The following is a 17,575-nucleotide window of genomic DNA, read 5'->3' on the forward strand; positions in this document are numbered from 1 at the left end:
TCATTTACTCTGATTCTCAAACTCCTTTGCTGGTTCATCCTAGTTTTGCTGACATTTTAGTGTTGGAGTGTCACACAACTCAGATATTAGTTCCTTTTTCCTTTTTTTTTTAAATTTAATAATCACTTCAACTGGTAGAAATAGGAATAATTACTTCCATTTTGAGATTTCCAAATTTAGAAGCTTAGCCTACACTTTTATTTGAAACTAAGATTTGTATCTCCAACAGTCCCCTTGAAATCTTCAACTACAGATTTATTAGCCATCTCAAACTTAACACATCCACATTTAAGTTCCACATCATCCCTCCAAAAATGTTTCATCAATAGCTTCCCCAACATTAGTTAATTTAAATTGTATTTGCTCAGTTCTGCAGGTCAAATAATCTGGCATCTGTATTAGCAGGTTATTAGAGCTATTCTTTAGAACTATTCTTTTCCTTCTATCATTTATCTTGAAAACCCAATAATTTCACCTCACCTCCACTGCTATTTTCTTATTTCATAATTATAAACTGTCACTTACATACCACAAATAATCTCTGTTCTTTTAGCTTTCCCTCTTATAGTTTGTTCTCCACACGGTAGCCATAGTGACTTTTGTTTTTTAAAGTAATAAGGTCAATCATGTCATTACTGTGCTCAAGCCCCTCAAGTGAATTCACATTACATCTAGAGTAAAAGCCAAAGATGAGTCTTGAGCCAGGGTCTATTAATTGTCTTTCTTTCTCTCCTACTGCTTTCACCAATGATCATTCTTTTCTAGCCACAATGGCTTCTTAGGTATTCCTACAACACAGTAAGGCCCAGTCTGCTTTAAGTATTTTGCTCTAGATGTCGTTTCTGCCTGAAGGCTCATCCAGTTGACTAACTTCCTTATATTCATCAAGACTTTGTTCAAATATCAACTTTTCAATTAAGTAAGCTACACACTCATCACAACATTCTTGTTCTCCCGACCTCTCTTACTCTTCCACATCTTTTCTTTCTTATCACTCTCTAGACAGAGTGTGTGTGTACCTTATTTATGTTGATTACTGCCTGCTTATTGTCTTTATCCCCTGAGAGAGCACAAATTCTACAGGAGCAGGCCTCTTTGGTGCTTTAGATACAAAAGCACTTAGAACAATGCTGTTATGTAGCAGGTACCAACAAGTATTTGTTGAATAAACATTGAACAAATGGAATTCTAGTAAAAATTCAAATTAAGTTTGGAAATAATTTTAAAAAGCATCTAATCCAACTCCCCATCCAAGGCTTAGTAAATAGTTATTTACAAAGTATTGTATTTAGTTAACGTTTTACCTTTTTTTTTCTGCCATAGCATCTAAGCAGACAATGCCATAATATCAGAATTAAGAGAAACCTTGGATGTTATAGGTGAGAAACCTGAGATCTAGGGAGGTGACATGACTTACCCACTGTCATCCATCAACAAGGAGTCAAAGTTGAATCTAGAACACAAGCATCTTTATGCTATGTCATTTTTTGTTTCACTATAGTGGATCAGTTGACATTCATCACGTCTCATAGTTTTATCCACCAGTAATAATTAAATGAATGCATTGCATTCCTGTTGAATTATGCAGTGATGCTACTTTAAAAAAAATAATAAGAAGCTAACAATTTAGCATACATAGTCTGCAAGTAAAGCACTGACTAAGTGTAAATATTCTTTTTGCAGCACAGTTGTTGGGCTGGTTTAGTCTGTGTGACCAAAGTCAAAAACAAGTTAATCAAGCCTTGCCACACTCTACGCACTTCAGGAGTAAAACTATAACGTATTGTAGCTCGTGACAATTTTCTGGTCTCTGAATGAAGGATCTGAAGTCCAAAAATTATTTGTAATTTTAATCAAAAGGATGTGAAATTCTCCCTGTTCACCTCTGTTTTGAATTCTATTATAAATTGAATATTATGTGAACAGTGCATACTTATAAGGAAGAATGCTTGATATAATGTCATCTGAAATAAAGTGTGTTCTTTTGATGAGCATATCTTTAAAAAGATGTGAGAACCTTAAAGGATTTAAGGTGATCACAGGGCCAGAATTAGATATAAAAGTTTTATTTTAATTATTTACAGATCATTTAATACATACATTCTTTAATACATTTTAAAAGAATGTTGTTTTAATATACTTAAATGACTTTATATAATATTAATTTACCAACATAGACTATGCATCTTCATGTTGGCATTTATAGAAATACAGTTTGAACATTTGTATCGATTTCCTGAAACATGCCAAATGATTTTATTTTTGATTTATTATATAACAAAGATTTTGACAAGTCTACCTAAATTTTACTGTAACATTAATTTTAAAAGAATACAAAACAATATATTTCTTAGTTACTATTTTCTAAGGAAGATGAAAATAAATAAAGTGGCAAAGTGTCTTTTAAAGGAGAAAATGGAGAAATTTGTGGATCTGATACTCTTATTGGACAAACTATATTGTTGAAACCACTTAGATTGTTAAGAAGATATACAAATCATTACTAAGCATGTTTAATCTGAAACAAGAAAGTGACTATATAAACATAAATGGAGAGATTATAATCCACAGAGTAAATGTGAGAAATTTGGTTTCTAGAGTTTGATGGTAGCTCAGGAACTGGTACTATAAAACAGTGTTCTATTTTCCTTTATTGTATCCAGTAGTCAAATATTGGTCAAGTTAAAACTGCCATTTTAATAAGATCACTTGTATAGCAAAAGATATTACAATTATTAAAAGATGTATGGCATTATCATCTACCTTATTATGACTTGAATATGAATCACCATTGAAGTAGCAATTTCTCAAATAATAGCTTTTAAATTATCTAGCATTTAAAACCAAAATTTAAGTGGGTTTTATTGCCTTCTGGTATGAATTTATCATACCAGGCATATAACTCGAAGTATTGAGGGCCTAAATGTAGAGGGGAAATAAGTGGGTATATCTAAGTGTGTTACTTTTGCTCTATCTTGCAAGGTAGGATTTACAATTAAGGAAATGCTTTGTACTTTTGGTGAAGCCCAGAAAACTGTAAAGTTTTAAAACCATTTACATGGTGTTCCTTTAGCAGAAGTCCACAATGTTGTCTACTTTCCCTTCTTCATACTCTTCTTCTCTTGTCTGCGTGAAATTATTTCTTAAGACTTCCTTCCTTCTCTTACCTCTTCAAATTACTCCCTCAGTTTTCTTGGCTGTATCATCCTTCTTAGTCCACGCCTTATATGTTGTTAAGTCTCAGATTCAGTCCTAGTCCTCCTTTGTCTTCTCATTTCATCCTCTCTCTATCTACTCAATTATATTGTTGCCTATTGGTTCACTTACCATCAATATTAACTAAATATCAGTGTTGTGATTCTACTCTATTGAATCACATAAGAGATATAGTTGTCTAGTAGATGGCTTTAATTGCACATCTCAAAGAATCTTCCAACTAAAACATTCAAAACAAATCTCCATATTTACAGGGTTCTCATTCCAAACTTAACCTTTCCTCAACAATTCCCAACTCAGTGAATGTTACTACTGCCTTCACCATTTATTCAGGTCAGAAAACCAGGTTTTATTTTAATACTGCCTTCTTTATCACCCCCAGTCCATTACAAAGTCCTTTTGATTATACATCATCAATATCTTTCAACTCAGTCTACTTCCTTACCTCATTAATATGACTCTAATTCAAGCTACCATGATCTTTTCTTGTAATACTGCAATCATCTTTTAAGTGATCTTCCTACAGTGAATCGAGCCTCTCTTCAAATCAATCTCTTCATTTCAATAGGAATAATCGTTTGGATATTCAGACCTCTTCATGTAATTGTTTTGGATAAATTCCCATGGTTCTTAACAAATCTTCACATGGCTTAAAAGATCCTCTCTAGTCTAGTGTTTACCTGTCTCTTTCCTTTGTCAATGTCATCTTATTCTTTCTTTCACTCAGTTACTGAATCATAATCTAGTCAATGATATAATTAGATACAAATTTTTAAAATAGCATAAAGAAACATTCTACTTAAAAAATATTATGTCTTAAAAGCATGTTCTGAATACTTTGCAGGTTTCATTAGACCATGCCTTGAGTTGCTAAAGAAACAAACCATATTCCCCCAGATCATGGTGTTTAATTTTTGCTGTTAGATAACAGGGTATATAACAGATCTACTTAAACAAAGGAAAATTACTTCCAAGATTATTCAATTAATTTGAGAGAAACCATCAAGTATGGACTAGCATGCTAAAAAGCACAACTGTAGGTTACAAAAGGAATAACTTTTATTTGTTTATACATGTTTTGAATTTCCATCTGTTTTTATGTAAATAGCCCAATCTTCAAAAATATCCTTCAGCTCTGACAACCTCTTCACATAACTTTCCTATAAGATCTTTTAAATATCCAAACCTGTAAAAGTCCACATTCAGTTGTTCTTTGTTCCCTAGTTTGCTTCAACAACATCAATGCAAGGATAATAGAAGCTATTTACTTACCATATTGTAGGGGGCTCAGAACCTTCTATTTCTAAGTAATCATATTTCTCTTCCATTTGAAAGTCAGTAAATATGAGTGAAATTGTGTCCCCCGGCTCCGCTACAATGGTCCAAGTGCAATCAGCATTGTTATGGTACTCATTAGGAAAACTAGGGCTGGATATGATGCCACTGGATCCTCTCATTGTTCCTCCACAAGCATCTTCAGCTGTTAAAAATGACAAAATGTTCAGTTTTAAGTTATTAAGATAAATGCAATTGTTCAGTTGTAAGTTATTAAGAGAAAAGCAAGTCAATATGTTTGGATAAAAATAACAGTTCAAATGTGATACCAAGTGCATAATATACTAATAAACATGAAATAGAATGAGAAGTTTATGAAAAAATGTATAAGCACATATACAAGTATAAACTAGATCTTAACAATTTTATAACAATTGGTTGAAATAGCAATGAAAGTAAGCAAAAAATATACACTCCAAAATTAGACATTAGGAACATAGAATCAATATATATTTTTTTCGTGTTTAAGCGACAAAGTGAGTTAAACAAAGGAAACATGTATCTTAAAGTCTGTGATGGAAAATCTTTGATCACTTTGTTGATGGGGATAACTTTTTGATTTTTTAATGCAAGTATGTACAACACAAAGACATAATTTAAGAGACAATATAATATAGTTCATGTCAATAGTATGTTTCAGAATTTATTGAAAAATGTTTGTAGAAAAACAACTCAAATAAAAGTTTATCACATATCCAGGATATTTTGTCTACAAAGAAATAATAAGGTAACTAATATATCTTTAGAAACATATTCCGATGAAATCAAACAGTATATCTTTTACTAAGTAGTCATATAATATACATAGATACAACACCATAAATAACTTTTTGACTAATGTTACTTTGGGATCTATGATTCTGATTTTCCAAACTGGGGCCATAGATTCTCCACTAGTCTACTTTTGCCTAATGATAGGTGCTAGCAGTGTGGTTATATGAGTAGCTGTGCTTGGTATGCAAACATTAGAAAAAGCTCCTGTTTCATAAAGGAATTGAAGTTGGGGCATTTGCCTTATTATAACATTGTTTAGGCCAGTCAAGCTAATAAGTTACAAGTTGACTTGTGCAATGAATTGTCTTATAACTTATGTTATTGCCTTGGCCAACTCAGGGAATTCCTTCAATTCAAGTTTTTGAGGAAAAGTCTGGCTCCATAATGATTATTATTTGATGTGACCGATAGCTCCAGAACCTAAATCAATAGAGATGGACAATGTCTTTCTATTCAATTCCATGATGGGTAGAAAGTAAAAAAAAAAAAAAAAAAAAAAGCTTTGTTATTAGAGACAATTTTATTACTATATTATATGCATCAAATGGTATTTGCTTTTTTCTTTCTTGCTCTTTATCCATTTAGCTCCATAATCTATAAATCAAAAATGTAAGTATATTCCTCTTAAAAGATATTAACATTTATCTTTAAAATAAAATATATATATTTTATTTTTGTGTGTGTGTTCTTTCTCTTGTAAGTTTGTTAGATAATTAAAATGAACTAGCTTTCTTGTCTAGACCACATGGCATCCTACTACAAATATTTTCACCAATGCCTTCAAGACCTAAACCTTCTAGTAAGCCTGTACTGCTGTCTCTACCCCCAACCATAAATCACTTATATTATTTCCCTTCTCAAGTACCAACACCAGCGTTGAATACTGCTTTGACAATAAATTATTTCACTAGCATATATTCACAGTTCAACTGGCCCACAATCTATTTAAACAAGTTCAATAAGCTACTTATTTTTCTTCCTCTGCATAAAATCTGAAGGAGACACATAACATTCTGGATCACACTCAGATTACAGAAAAAAAATCCTACAGTTTAGAGATTATAGTTTAAGTGTTCTCATCTCAAAAACGAAAAGTATATGAAGTAAGTAAAATGTTAATTAGCTCACTGTAGCCATTCCACAATGAACACATATTTCAAACATCATTTACACATGATAAATATACATGATGTTTGTCTGTTTAAAAATAAGTGATTTAACTTAAAAAAATCACAGTACATCAATTAATACATCCAGTCCTGGGTAATCAAAAATAAATTAACTTCATTTTGATTAAGCTTCTTTGCTCCCCATACCTCGGACTTGTGGCAGATGGAGCAGAGGTGGGACAGAGGTGAGATGGAGAAGTCAGTCTTCTTCCTTGTTTTTCCTGCTAGTATTTCTGTTCATCCTCCCCTTCTCACTGAGATCTCTATGAGCTTCCTGGGGTTACAAGTAGGAAGGATCAGAGGATACGAATCCTCTTATTTTCCTAACGCTAATTTGGCATTGCTTTCTAGGAGCTTTGACAAACAATTAAAGAAAGATGATTCTTTCACTCATACACCGTTTCATGGGATCCACAGACGTGTCACCTTCAGTTCCATTACTGTGGGTGATTGTGTTTCTCCAGCTGGCTGCTTACATTTCTGTCTTATGCTATAGGTGTAGAACAGTACAGTTCGATTGTCTTTCCATATGTCTCCTCACCTTTTCAGATTGGCCTCTTGGGCAGAATGTAAGACCGTGCTACAACAGAACTCCCGCACAAAAATCCTGCATTTAGTCAAATGAAAACACACCCATTTATTCATCCTCTGTGGAGATGCAGTTTCTTTCAAAATGCAGTCCCTTGGGTTACAATAGATATTTAAATACTTTAGCCATCATTTTAATGATAATAATATATTATATTCCATAAGCTTCAAGGCATAGAAATCAATTTCTCTACATGATCTCTTTGAATTTCCTCAACCTAGACTCACAATGCAGAGAAATAACTCTACACTCCTGACACATAGTAGAGAAAACAACCCAGAAAACAGCTCACTGCAAGGAAATCTTTATTTTAGAGCAAAACAATTTCAACTCAAATGTATGACTAATTTTCACTTGAAAACAAGGATAGGAACTCAGTTCCTCCATCATTCCAACCAATGTTCATGTAGATTCTTGTACCGAGTTCTATGCTCAGCATTTCTGTTTAATATGTTTATTATGACAGAGACTATCATAGAATCAGTATCTGACAAAATGGTGAAAAAAGTAAACTTTGCTTCAGTAAATGTTAGATTTAAAAAATTTTTGGTTTGGTGTCCCTACTTAAATGCTGAATTCAAGGCAATATTTTTAAAAAAACCCATATTTTCTGTAATTATGAATTAATAGCAGGACATACTACCTAAGTCAATTAAAAAAGAACTTATGGCAGAGTTGGGACAAGTAAAAGGCAGCATTAGAACAAACCACGAGACTCTTGAATCCAATGTTGTGCTCTTTCTGCTAAATACCATGGTTTGGTCTCTGTTCAAAATGAGTTGGTACATATCCTGTAAATGACAGGATACAGGCTTCTGTTCTTTCATCATTACTCTGTTGTGGCCTCCAGGCTTGCTTGTTTAATAAATGATGTCTACAACATTTTCTGTCCAACGATTCACAGAAAGTGGAGGGTTCACAGAAGGTTGTTCCATAGAACCATCTCCTTGGAGACTCAAGATGCACATAGGATCACGTTGGTCATTTGTATAAACTTCTTGTGAAACAAAATTTATTCATTTTGTCATCTGTCCAAAAAGTATTCATTGAGATTTGCCAAGTGCCAGGAGGAAACCATGTAATCTCTCCAACCGTAATGACTATAAAACGTTTTCATGATCCCTGCTTTCATGGAGTATTCTGTTAGAGAGTCAGGCTCTAAACAAATGACAAAATGAATACATAAGATTACATTTCCAGCAGGTCCTATGAAGAAGGAACATTTAGTACTAATGCTGTATGCTTGGGGCCTTGAACTAGTGATGCTGGACTGAAAACTCAAAGCAAAATAGTAAGCAATAACCAGATGAAAAGCAGAGGGAAGAGTGTTCCTGCAGCTTCACTGACACTTTTACCAAGGTTATGGGCCTGTGTGCTACAGCAAAAAGGGTGAGGGGCTATTTGGTACCAAATGCAATTGGAAGGGCAACTAAGGGTTAGACCTTGCAGGACATTTCTGATAAGGGTATGGAATTTATTCATAGTGATGGAACATTAAAGTGTTTTTAGTGGGGATATGGCATAATTGGATTTAGGTTTTGAAAATATCATTTAGTTGCTCTATGGAAGGATAACAGAGGAAGGCCATAGTTGATGAAGATTAGGAGGCTGAATCAAGAGCCCATGCAAGTTCTTGCATGCTTCATTGCTGCCTAAAGATAAAACATCTCATTTTGACTATATTATTATATTTTTATCTCATTATCTTCAAAAGATTAGTTTGGTTTTTCTAGATATGTCAGAAGAAATACCATGATGACAAAATAAATTAGAACATCCATCTTAGGCCAAGGCTTAAGAATAATATATTTTCACCTAAATAGTAAAACAATGCCATTAAATACCTTAGACTCCCCTTGAGGTTAACTAGAAGTTGTGATGGCTTCCGAATGTGGTTGCTTAACATACAGATAATACAGTGAGTAATAAAAAGGATGGTGGATTCTCTACTAAGAATAGTAGAAAAGTATTGTTCTAAGAAAAGTATAAAGGTTGTAAGATATAAAGTCATTTTTTTTATATATGTATATGTATACACATTTACATAGCTCGGATGTTAGCAAATTGCATGTTAAGAAGCTTGCAAAGTCAATCTGTTGTAAAACGTGAAGAAAACCACAAATTCAGCTAATGGGATCAATAAAGATAATGTGGAATTTTAAGAATGAGGACTAAAATTGTTAACCCTCTTGGACTTTGGATTTATTCCAACGTTCTGGAGCAATATTATCAATTCTCTCATAAGTTCTTAATGTATTTAAATTTATAATTAAAAACTATGGCTGTTAAAAATGTTAGTAAATATCATTTTAATTGTTTAAAATATTATAATATAAATCTATCATCAAATAACACCATTTATTATACTTTAAAATAACTGAATTTATGTAAAATTCACAAATAATGCCTTTTTATCTCTTACCTATAGAGCAGGGAGAAACATAACAAAATAGAATAAAGATTAGTTGTATTATAGTGAAAAGATTTTTAAAAATAGTTCACTATCATTTCAAAAATGTACTTTTTCCTAAAATTAAATTTTTATTTACTTTTAATCTCTGTGACAGTTGTTTAGATATTGTAAATATATGATCTTGTTTTGGCTTTGGGTATGAGACCACAACATTTCATTGAACATAATATAAATTGGAACTTCTCCAAACGTGGCTGTTAATAAAAAAAAAACACAGTTTCAAAAAACACCTAAATGGTTTTCTATAACGCATCTTTTCTGATACTGATCTTATACTATGCTCTGCCTCGCTATTAGTTTCTTCTGAAATAGCTTAGGGTTGGGTGTAGGGTACAGTATATAGGCTTGCTTATCACCAAAGAGAAATGAAGTGTAAATTGTAGGAGAGCAATACACTTGGTCAATTCCAGATGCTAAGCATTCAATTCAGTTTCAAATTTTATCATGGGACATTTTTTCTACAAATCTCCTTTGCTAAATCTAAAATTTCCATCAGCACTCAAGTGAAACTGACATCTATGTGAGACTTGTTATTTTGTCCCAAGACAGCCATCACTGTTGTGTGCCTAATTAGGCAAACTATTTAAATATTACACTGTCATTAATTAGCCATCATATTACATATATGGAGCAGTAGTTAATTTTGTGTAACTGCCTCTACTTACATTTAATAATTCAACATTTTGCATTTTTGTGTTTAAGGAGAAACCCTTTTCTCATGGAGAAGAAAATTGAGCAACTGGGTAAATAACAATTCTTTCAGACTGATAATTTTGTTTTATGTTTGTCACGGTACAACACATAATACCTTCCCAGCTTATGAAGAAAACAAAAGTGTATTTTCAACGATTCTAAAGGAAATTAAAGATTCTCATATTTTTATTTTTTAGTTAAGCTCCCTGAGTTCATTTCATATTAAAGCAGATGAAATTAAAAAGAAAAACGTGTATAACAGATCAAAGAAAAATACTCAACATTCACTGAGATAAACACCTCTGAAAAATAAAAAGAGCAAAGTATAATGGCATTTTAGCTTTGAAAGTTCATTTTTGAATGCACAAATATGCTTTTTACAAATATCCTACATTAATTTCCATTTACCTTCCAAAGAGACATGTTGGGAAAATGAGAGACAGCTAATGCACTGAAGAAAGTAATTTAAAAGTATGTGTTTATTTACATTATTGACTTAAAAATTAAAACTGAGAAAAATATATATAACATTAGGCCAGGTCCATGAAGAACCGTGATCTAAGAGAGGAAAAAATCTAAGAAGGAGAGCCCTATGATCATTCGGCTTTCTCTAATGAGACACATTCTGGGCCATAGAATAAGGAGTGGGATTACAAGTAGAGCATGGTGGTCCTTTCAGCTCAGTAGATAGAATTCAGGAAACATGAGGGAAATGTTAGTCATAGGGCAAAGTTCTAGAAAGGAGGAAGCTCTGCAGAAGAAAAGGACTCAAAAGATTTACATTGGGTTCTCTTCATTAGTGTTTGCCAAACACTAATAAATGCATGCAATTGGATGAAATTTCATGAAGTCACATAAAGAGATGAATGGTTCCAACAAAGCACACAGGGCTGAGATTTGTTCAGGTACCACTAGTCAGAATATAGAGTCCACTTTAACTGAATGGAGTATTCAGTAGAAATCTCAAAAGGTGTGCTCTTCAGTACAGATGGTAAACTACGCCTAGAGGTAAGGCCACTTAAAAATGCAATACTTAAAGCTTAAAAACAAATCTCAAAAGACACAAAGTGAACCAAAAGTAACTTTAATACATACTAGAAGAAAGTGCAAGATTACTTAAAGATAACTAAATCCAGACACTAAGTGTCTTAAAATTCACCACATTCAACATACAGTTAAAAGAAAGTACCAGCTATGTCAATAAACATAAAGATACAACCCATAACCAAGAGAAAAATCATTAGAAATAGACCAAAAAATATGGAGATGAAGGAATTAGAAAATAAGGACTTTATAACAGATATAACTATATTCAACTACTTAAAACAAGGGTTAGCACACTACACTCCAGACTAAATCTGTCTTACAGAGTTTTTTTCGTATTGCCTGTGATCTAGTAATGATTTTTACATTTTTAAAGGATTGTAAAAACCAACAAACCAAAATCAAAGATGAATACATTTTAGAGACTATGTAACCACAGCAAAGCCTAAAATATTTACTATATAGCCCTTTTCAGAAAAACTGAACTCAGTGAACACTGTGAGGAAAAAGAGAAGATATAAAAAGATAACCACGTGAAACTTTAAGAGATGCAAAATATATTACTAGAAATTTAAAAAAAATACTCAATGGGCCTCATAGAAGAGTAGACAGTATGAAAGTAAAGATAGTGGACTTAAAGACATGGCAATAGCAACTATTCAGAATGCAGCCATGAGAAAAGCAAGATTTCTTTTTAAAGAACAGATATTCCCTGTAGGAAAATACTAAACAGTTTAATATGCATTACTGAAGTTCCAAAAAGGTTGTGGAGCAGGGACAAGCATGGAAAACTACGGAAAGATAAGTGGTCAAAGGATTTACAAATTTGATGAAAATATAAAATCCATAGTTGCAAAAGGCATAGAGTTGTTTGCATCTTCATGTGGTAGAGACGACTAGCTGAGATCCGAAATTCATGTTCCAATTCCATTTATGAGGTGTTGCTAGGAGGCTGCTGCCATCCAGGACAAATATTTTAGTGCTTTTCACAACTAAGTGAGGCCATGTAGCTGCATTCTGATTAATAAGTTGTCAAAGAATTGAGATAGAATTGCAATCTTTGCCATCCACATTCTTTATTCTCTATCTGGATGGAGGCTGTGTTCTTGGGCAGCTTCAATGACTATATGTTGATGATCGCAGGGTCTCATTTTCACTTGAGTATTTAAAATGTCTGCCTCCCTCTCACTGTAAACTTCATAAAGGCAGGGCTTATGTCCCTTTTTGCTTATCTGTTACTTAAAACTACTACACCTACATGTATAGTAGGGACTCCAAGTGAATTTATTGAATTAAACATGAAATGAACAAATAAATGAATGTAATTATTTAAATTGATCATCATTTTGGATTCTGATCTCTGAGAATCTACCAAATAGAATAAACAGAATTTCAAAAAATACATCACTGTTCAAAAACATAGGAATAGTATGATAAATGGAGCAAAAAGTCAAAACAAAATAAAACAATGGCGTGAGTTGCTAAATACAGTTTAAGAACAAGATATGAGGTCAGATGTGGTGGCTCACGCCTGTAATCCCAGCACTTTGGAAGCCCAAGGTGGGTGGATCACGAGGTCAAGAGATCGACACCATCCTGGCCAACATGGTGAAACCCTGTCTCTACAAAAAATGCAAAAAATTAGCCGGAAGACATGTTTGCTTCCACTTCCACCATTATTGTAAGTTTCCTGAGGCCTCCCCATTCATGCTGAACTGTGAGTCAATTAAACCTCTTTCCTTTATTAATTACCCAGTCTTGGAAATTATATCTTTATTGACAGCATGATAAAAGATTAAGATAGAAGCCTAGACTATCTTTTTAAGTAGAACTCAGATCATGTCAACATGCTTTCCCGTTTATAACATTCTAATAGCTTCATTAAATTTGAAAACTGGTTTCTTAACCATGACCAATGACCTTAATCCATATGCCTTTCACTAAAACAGCATTAACCACAAATGACAATAACTACAAGACCAAGATGGGTCATGTAGCCTGCAATGTATATTGCATAGATAAGAAATAAATCTTTATTGAATTAGACCATTGGAATTTCAAGGTTTGTTTATTATTGCAATATATGTATGTATTTTTCTTTTGCAGAGACAGGGTTTTGCCATGTTGGCAGGCTGGTCTCAAACTCCTGAGTTTAAGTGATTCTCCAGCCTTGGCTTCTAAAAGTGCTGGGATTATAGGTGAGAGCCACCACACCTGGCTGGGATTTACATTTGATGCATGTTTGAGTAGCTTTCTCCCTATTCTACTTCACATGCCAGGTCAGTTAACATCCATTCATGTATTTTGTTTATTTTCATAAATCTCATGTAGTATTTTACCATATTTAAAATTAGCAAGCTTGAGCCCAGTTTACTTGAAACTGAAAAATTGAAAATTTGTGTAAGTCTGTTTGTTTTATGGACAGTAAGTCTCATTCAGCAGCAAGAATTTGATCCTGTAAGGACAGAAATAACGTCTATCCTTCTTACTTTTGTATTTTCAGTTATTAGAAATAAGCTTAGCATGGTGAGGCATGGTAGCTCACACCTGTAATTCCAGCACTTTGGGAGGCTGAGGCAGGTGGATCACCTGAGGTCGGGAGTTCAAGACCAGTCTGACCAACATGGAGAAACCTCATCTCTGCTAAAAAAAAAAAAAAAAAAAAATACAAAATTAGCCAGGAATGGTGGCATATGCCTGTAAACCCAGCTGCTTGGGAGGCTGAGGCAGGAGAATCATTTTAACTCAGGAGGTGGGAGCTGTGGCGAGCCGAGATCACACCATTGCACTCCAGCCTGGGCAACAAGAGCGAAACTTTGCCTCAAAAATAAAGAAATAAGCTTAGCATTTAATTGGTGACCAAAATAGCTATCTTAAATGATATTTAATAGAATGGCTTTGGAGGACATACATGACTTTTAGAGGGACATTTAATTAAAAAAAATAGAATGTTTCCCTCCTCTTATTCAAGTTTAATGACTCTTTGATTTTCTCATTCCAGGTGTAGGTACAAATTATTGTATGGGGAAAGAAAGAAGCACCTTTATTTTTGTCTGATAATGTTCTTCTAAGAGTGATAAGAAATTGTCATTTAACTTACAGTATGTGTGTGTTTTTCAAATCTTTCAAACACACACTGAATTATTTGAAGATAAGAATCATGTTTAACATAACTAATGGTAGCCATATATTTGAATATTTATTTTCTGTCAGTGAATATGCTATCAGTTTTAAATATATACAAACATTTGTCTATTTCTCTCCAAGTGCTTGACTGATTCACTTATCCATGCTGCATCATTTCTCAATAGGACCAAATTAATATCCTATCAACTCCAATCTCTCTTCTCCCATTATAATTTATTCCCTACAGTGAAGTCGAGAGTATTTTTAAAGTGAAAATTAGATTCTGTCACAAACAATCTCCTGTTTGTAACATTCTATTGGCTTTTCTTAAATTTGGAATAAAGCCAGTGTCCTTACCATGATCTTAATCTTAATACATAGACCTCTGAGTAAACACAACACACTGCTCAGTTTTCATTTTCTTAAATTTAACAAAGCTCCTTTCAACTTTAGGATCTTTGTTGGTCCTGGTGGCTTGTAGCTTCTTCCCCAAGTTCTTCCTATGATTGACTACATGATGTCATTCAAATCAGCAATGCTTTTCTTGACTAATAACTATGTCAGCTAAAACAATCCCCCTATCAGTCTCAATTACAAAACCCCATTATCTTTTCTTCTCTGAACTTATCACTATTCGATAGATTTTTTTATTGTTGTCTCACTTGACTTTAGAACATAAATGCCATCAACTCTTGACTATCTTACTATTACATTAGTTACAGCTTTATCTTATATTAGAATGAGGCTGACTTATGGTAGATATCTAAAGAATAGCTTATCTGATTAAATATGTTTTTTGCTTCTCAGTATGTCCATACAATTTCTTGGACATTTATTTGACAGGCAGTTATGTATTGAGCTTAAAAGTGGCCGCAATAAATCAGAAAGACTTGGGGACAAATCTGACACTAATAGTGTGACCTAAATCAATTTGCTTAAGCTTAGTCTGGATTGGTGTTATATCTGTAAAATTATCACTGACTGGGCATGGTGGCTAACATCTGTAATCCCAAAATTTTGGGAGGCCAAGGCAGGAGGATCATTTCAGCCTAGTAGGTCAAGGTTGCAGTGAGCTAGGATTGTGCCATTGCACTACAGCTTAGGTGACAGCCACAACCTGTCTCTAATTTTTAAAAATGTATTATTATTGTAAGAGTGCATTTTTATTAATTTTAATGTTGTCAGCAGTCTCAGTTTCAGGTTTTCTGACTTCTTTATCAGTAACCTGGAAGTTTTATTTTTGTCAGTAAGAAGATTCCAGCAAGGTAATGGCACAATTGACTTGTTACTCCCTCTGGCAAAATTGCCACAGCAGGGGATTGAGAAGACACTTGCAGTCGCATAGATTTCATTTCGCTCTTGCTATCTCTGCTAGTTAAATGACAGGTTCACTGCTGCTTCTTGTTTCTCATTTTCTGCTACAAAATAGAGTAGTAAGAAGAGAATAGAAAGTGAGAAAAAAAATGCAGCAAACCCTTGTCCATGAGAAGCCCTGTGAGAAAGGCAAAGTATGAGAGCACTTTTAGTATAATTTGAAGAATTCTACAGAGCCAGATTGCTTAAAAATAGGCTACCTCTCACTCTGCTCCTGAATTCTATATTTTAAATAACAGTTGGACTTTGAACCTATTTTTCCCCAATGAAATTCAGGAGAAAGCAGATTTTTAATAAAATATTATATAGACTAGACAATTTGGTAAATAATGGCTAATATGTATTGTGTAAACAAAGCCTTTAAAATAGACCATCAAATTTAATTCTAATAATAGCTCTAAGAGAACAAGAAAACAAAATGAAATAATTATTTTTCCTATTTTATAGGAGAGACAATTGAGTCACAAAAAGTAATTTGCCCAAGTCCATGAGGTTAAAAAGTGGTGGAGTCAAGTTTCAAAAAAAGCCATCTAAGAGAATAGCCTTAATCACTGAACACACTGCAGTTTGAGATGTTAAAAAAGAAAAAGAAAAAGAAAATGAAAAAAATCAAGAATGGAAAAACATGCCCAAAGGAGGAAAGGAAACCAAAGACATAAAAACAAGCATTGCCCTTTTTTACTTTTTCTAGAAAGCCCTTCCTGACTAGGCTGAAGAACACATGACAACAATAAACAATGTACGCAGCAAATTTCTATCTAAATTTATCTTCTATATTTGAATTTGAATAGGAAAAATAGTTAAATTCCTAAAAATAGGAAAAATAGTTAAATACACATTACAACATTTCTTATTGGATAAACAATGGGAATGCAGAATGTATATTAAATTTTTGATTTGTGTTCTTAATAAATTGTAATAACAGAATTAATTATTGGTTTATGTATATAGAACAATCATTATAACACTTCTATTGCATTTTTGTACTATTGCCCTGTATTTTTCTCTAAAGTATGGATTTAAAGAGTCTGTTCAAATTTATTTGTTATTTAATAATCCAGGTTCAATGTTCATATTCATTACACAAATAAAAAAAAAGTTTGCTAATTGTTTTTAAATTTACAATTTGGAAGGTATCAGCCTAAAAATACAATGTAAAATATATGTGTATATGATCAAACACATATATACACGTAATCTAAAAAAGTCTAAGAAATGAAGTTATAATGAATTCATCTACAATCTGCTTCAAGTATCATGACTTTTTAAATGTTTTCAATGAGATTATGCAATATGACATACAGAAAGCTCCTGTGAAATTTTATGATTGTACTATAGTTGACAAAATTTATATTGAAATATTTTCATTTCATTAACAATAGTAAGCTTCCCATTTGCATCAATAAATTCATTGTTTTCTAAAGTTAAATGAATTAAAAAAATATTGTCTTTCAATGATAGATTTATATACATGTTTTATTGTTTATTCTAAGCTTAGTGTTTGTATATTGCATACTTAAAAACATACATGAATATTTTAAAATTCAAAGTCATGAGTGTTTGGACGAACGGAGGCAAGATGGTGCACTTCCGGGTTCTTCTTCACCACCAGCTCTTCCCGCGCCCGCGAAAATGCAGCCTGGCGCCTAGGAAGGTGCAGATCAACTGGGCATGCGCCAGGTGACGTCAATCCAAAGAGACCAAGATTTACCTGGTCATACCTGGGGAACGCCCCCGACACGCCCGTGCCCCCCCTATTGCCCTCCCACTCCTAGAAAAGCC

At 33.2% G+C, this 17,575-nt stretch overlaps 1 protein-coding gene across 2 annotated transcripts in view; it reads right to left on the reverse strand.

Annotated features, from left to right (window-relative positions):
• CSMD3 (CUB and Sushi multiple domains 3) overlaps positions 1-17,575 on the reverse strand; it is a 1,254,780-nt gene that overhangs the window by 907,227 nt on the left and 329,978 nt on the right. For both annotated transcript variants that reach the window (XM_011934353.1, XM_011934352.1), the window contains exon 5: positions 4,489-4,696. In XM_011934353.1, coding sequence (XP_011789743.1) covers positions 4,489-4,696 — 208 coding nt within the window. The remainder of the gene's footprint in view (positions 1-4,488; positions 4,697-17,575) is intronic.

Source organism: Colobus angolensis, unplaced genomic scaffold (assembly GCF_000951035.1).
Source record: "Colobus angolensis palliatus isolate OR3802 unplaced genomic scaffold, Cang.pa_1.0 Scaffold134, whole genome shotgun sequence".
Lineage (NCBI taxonomy): Eukaryota > Metazoa > Chordata > Mammalia > Primates > Cercopithecidae > Colobus > Colobus angolensis.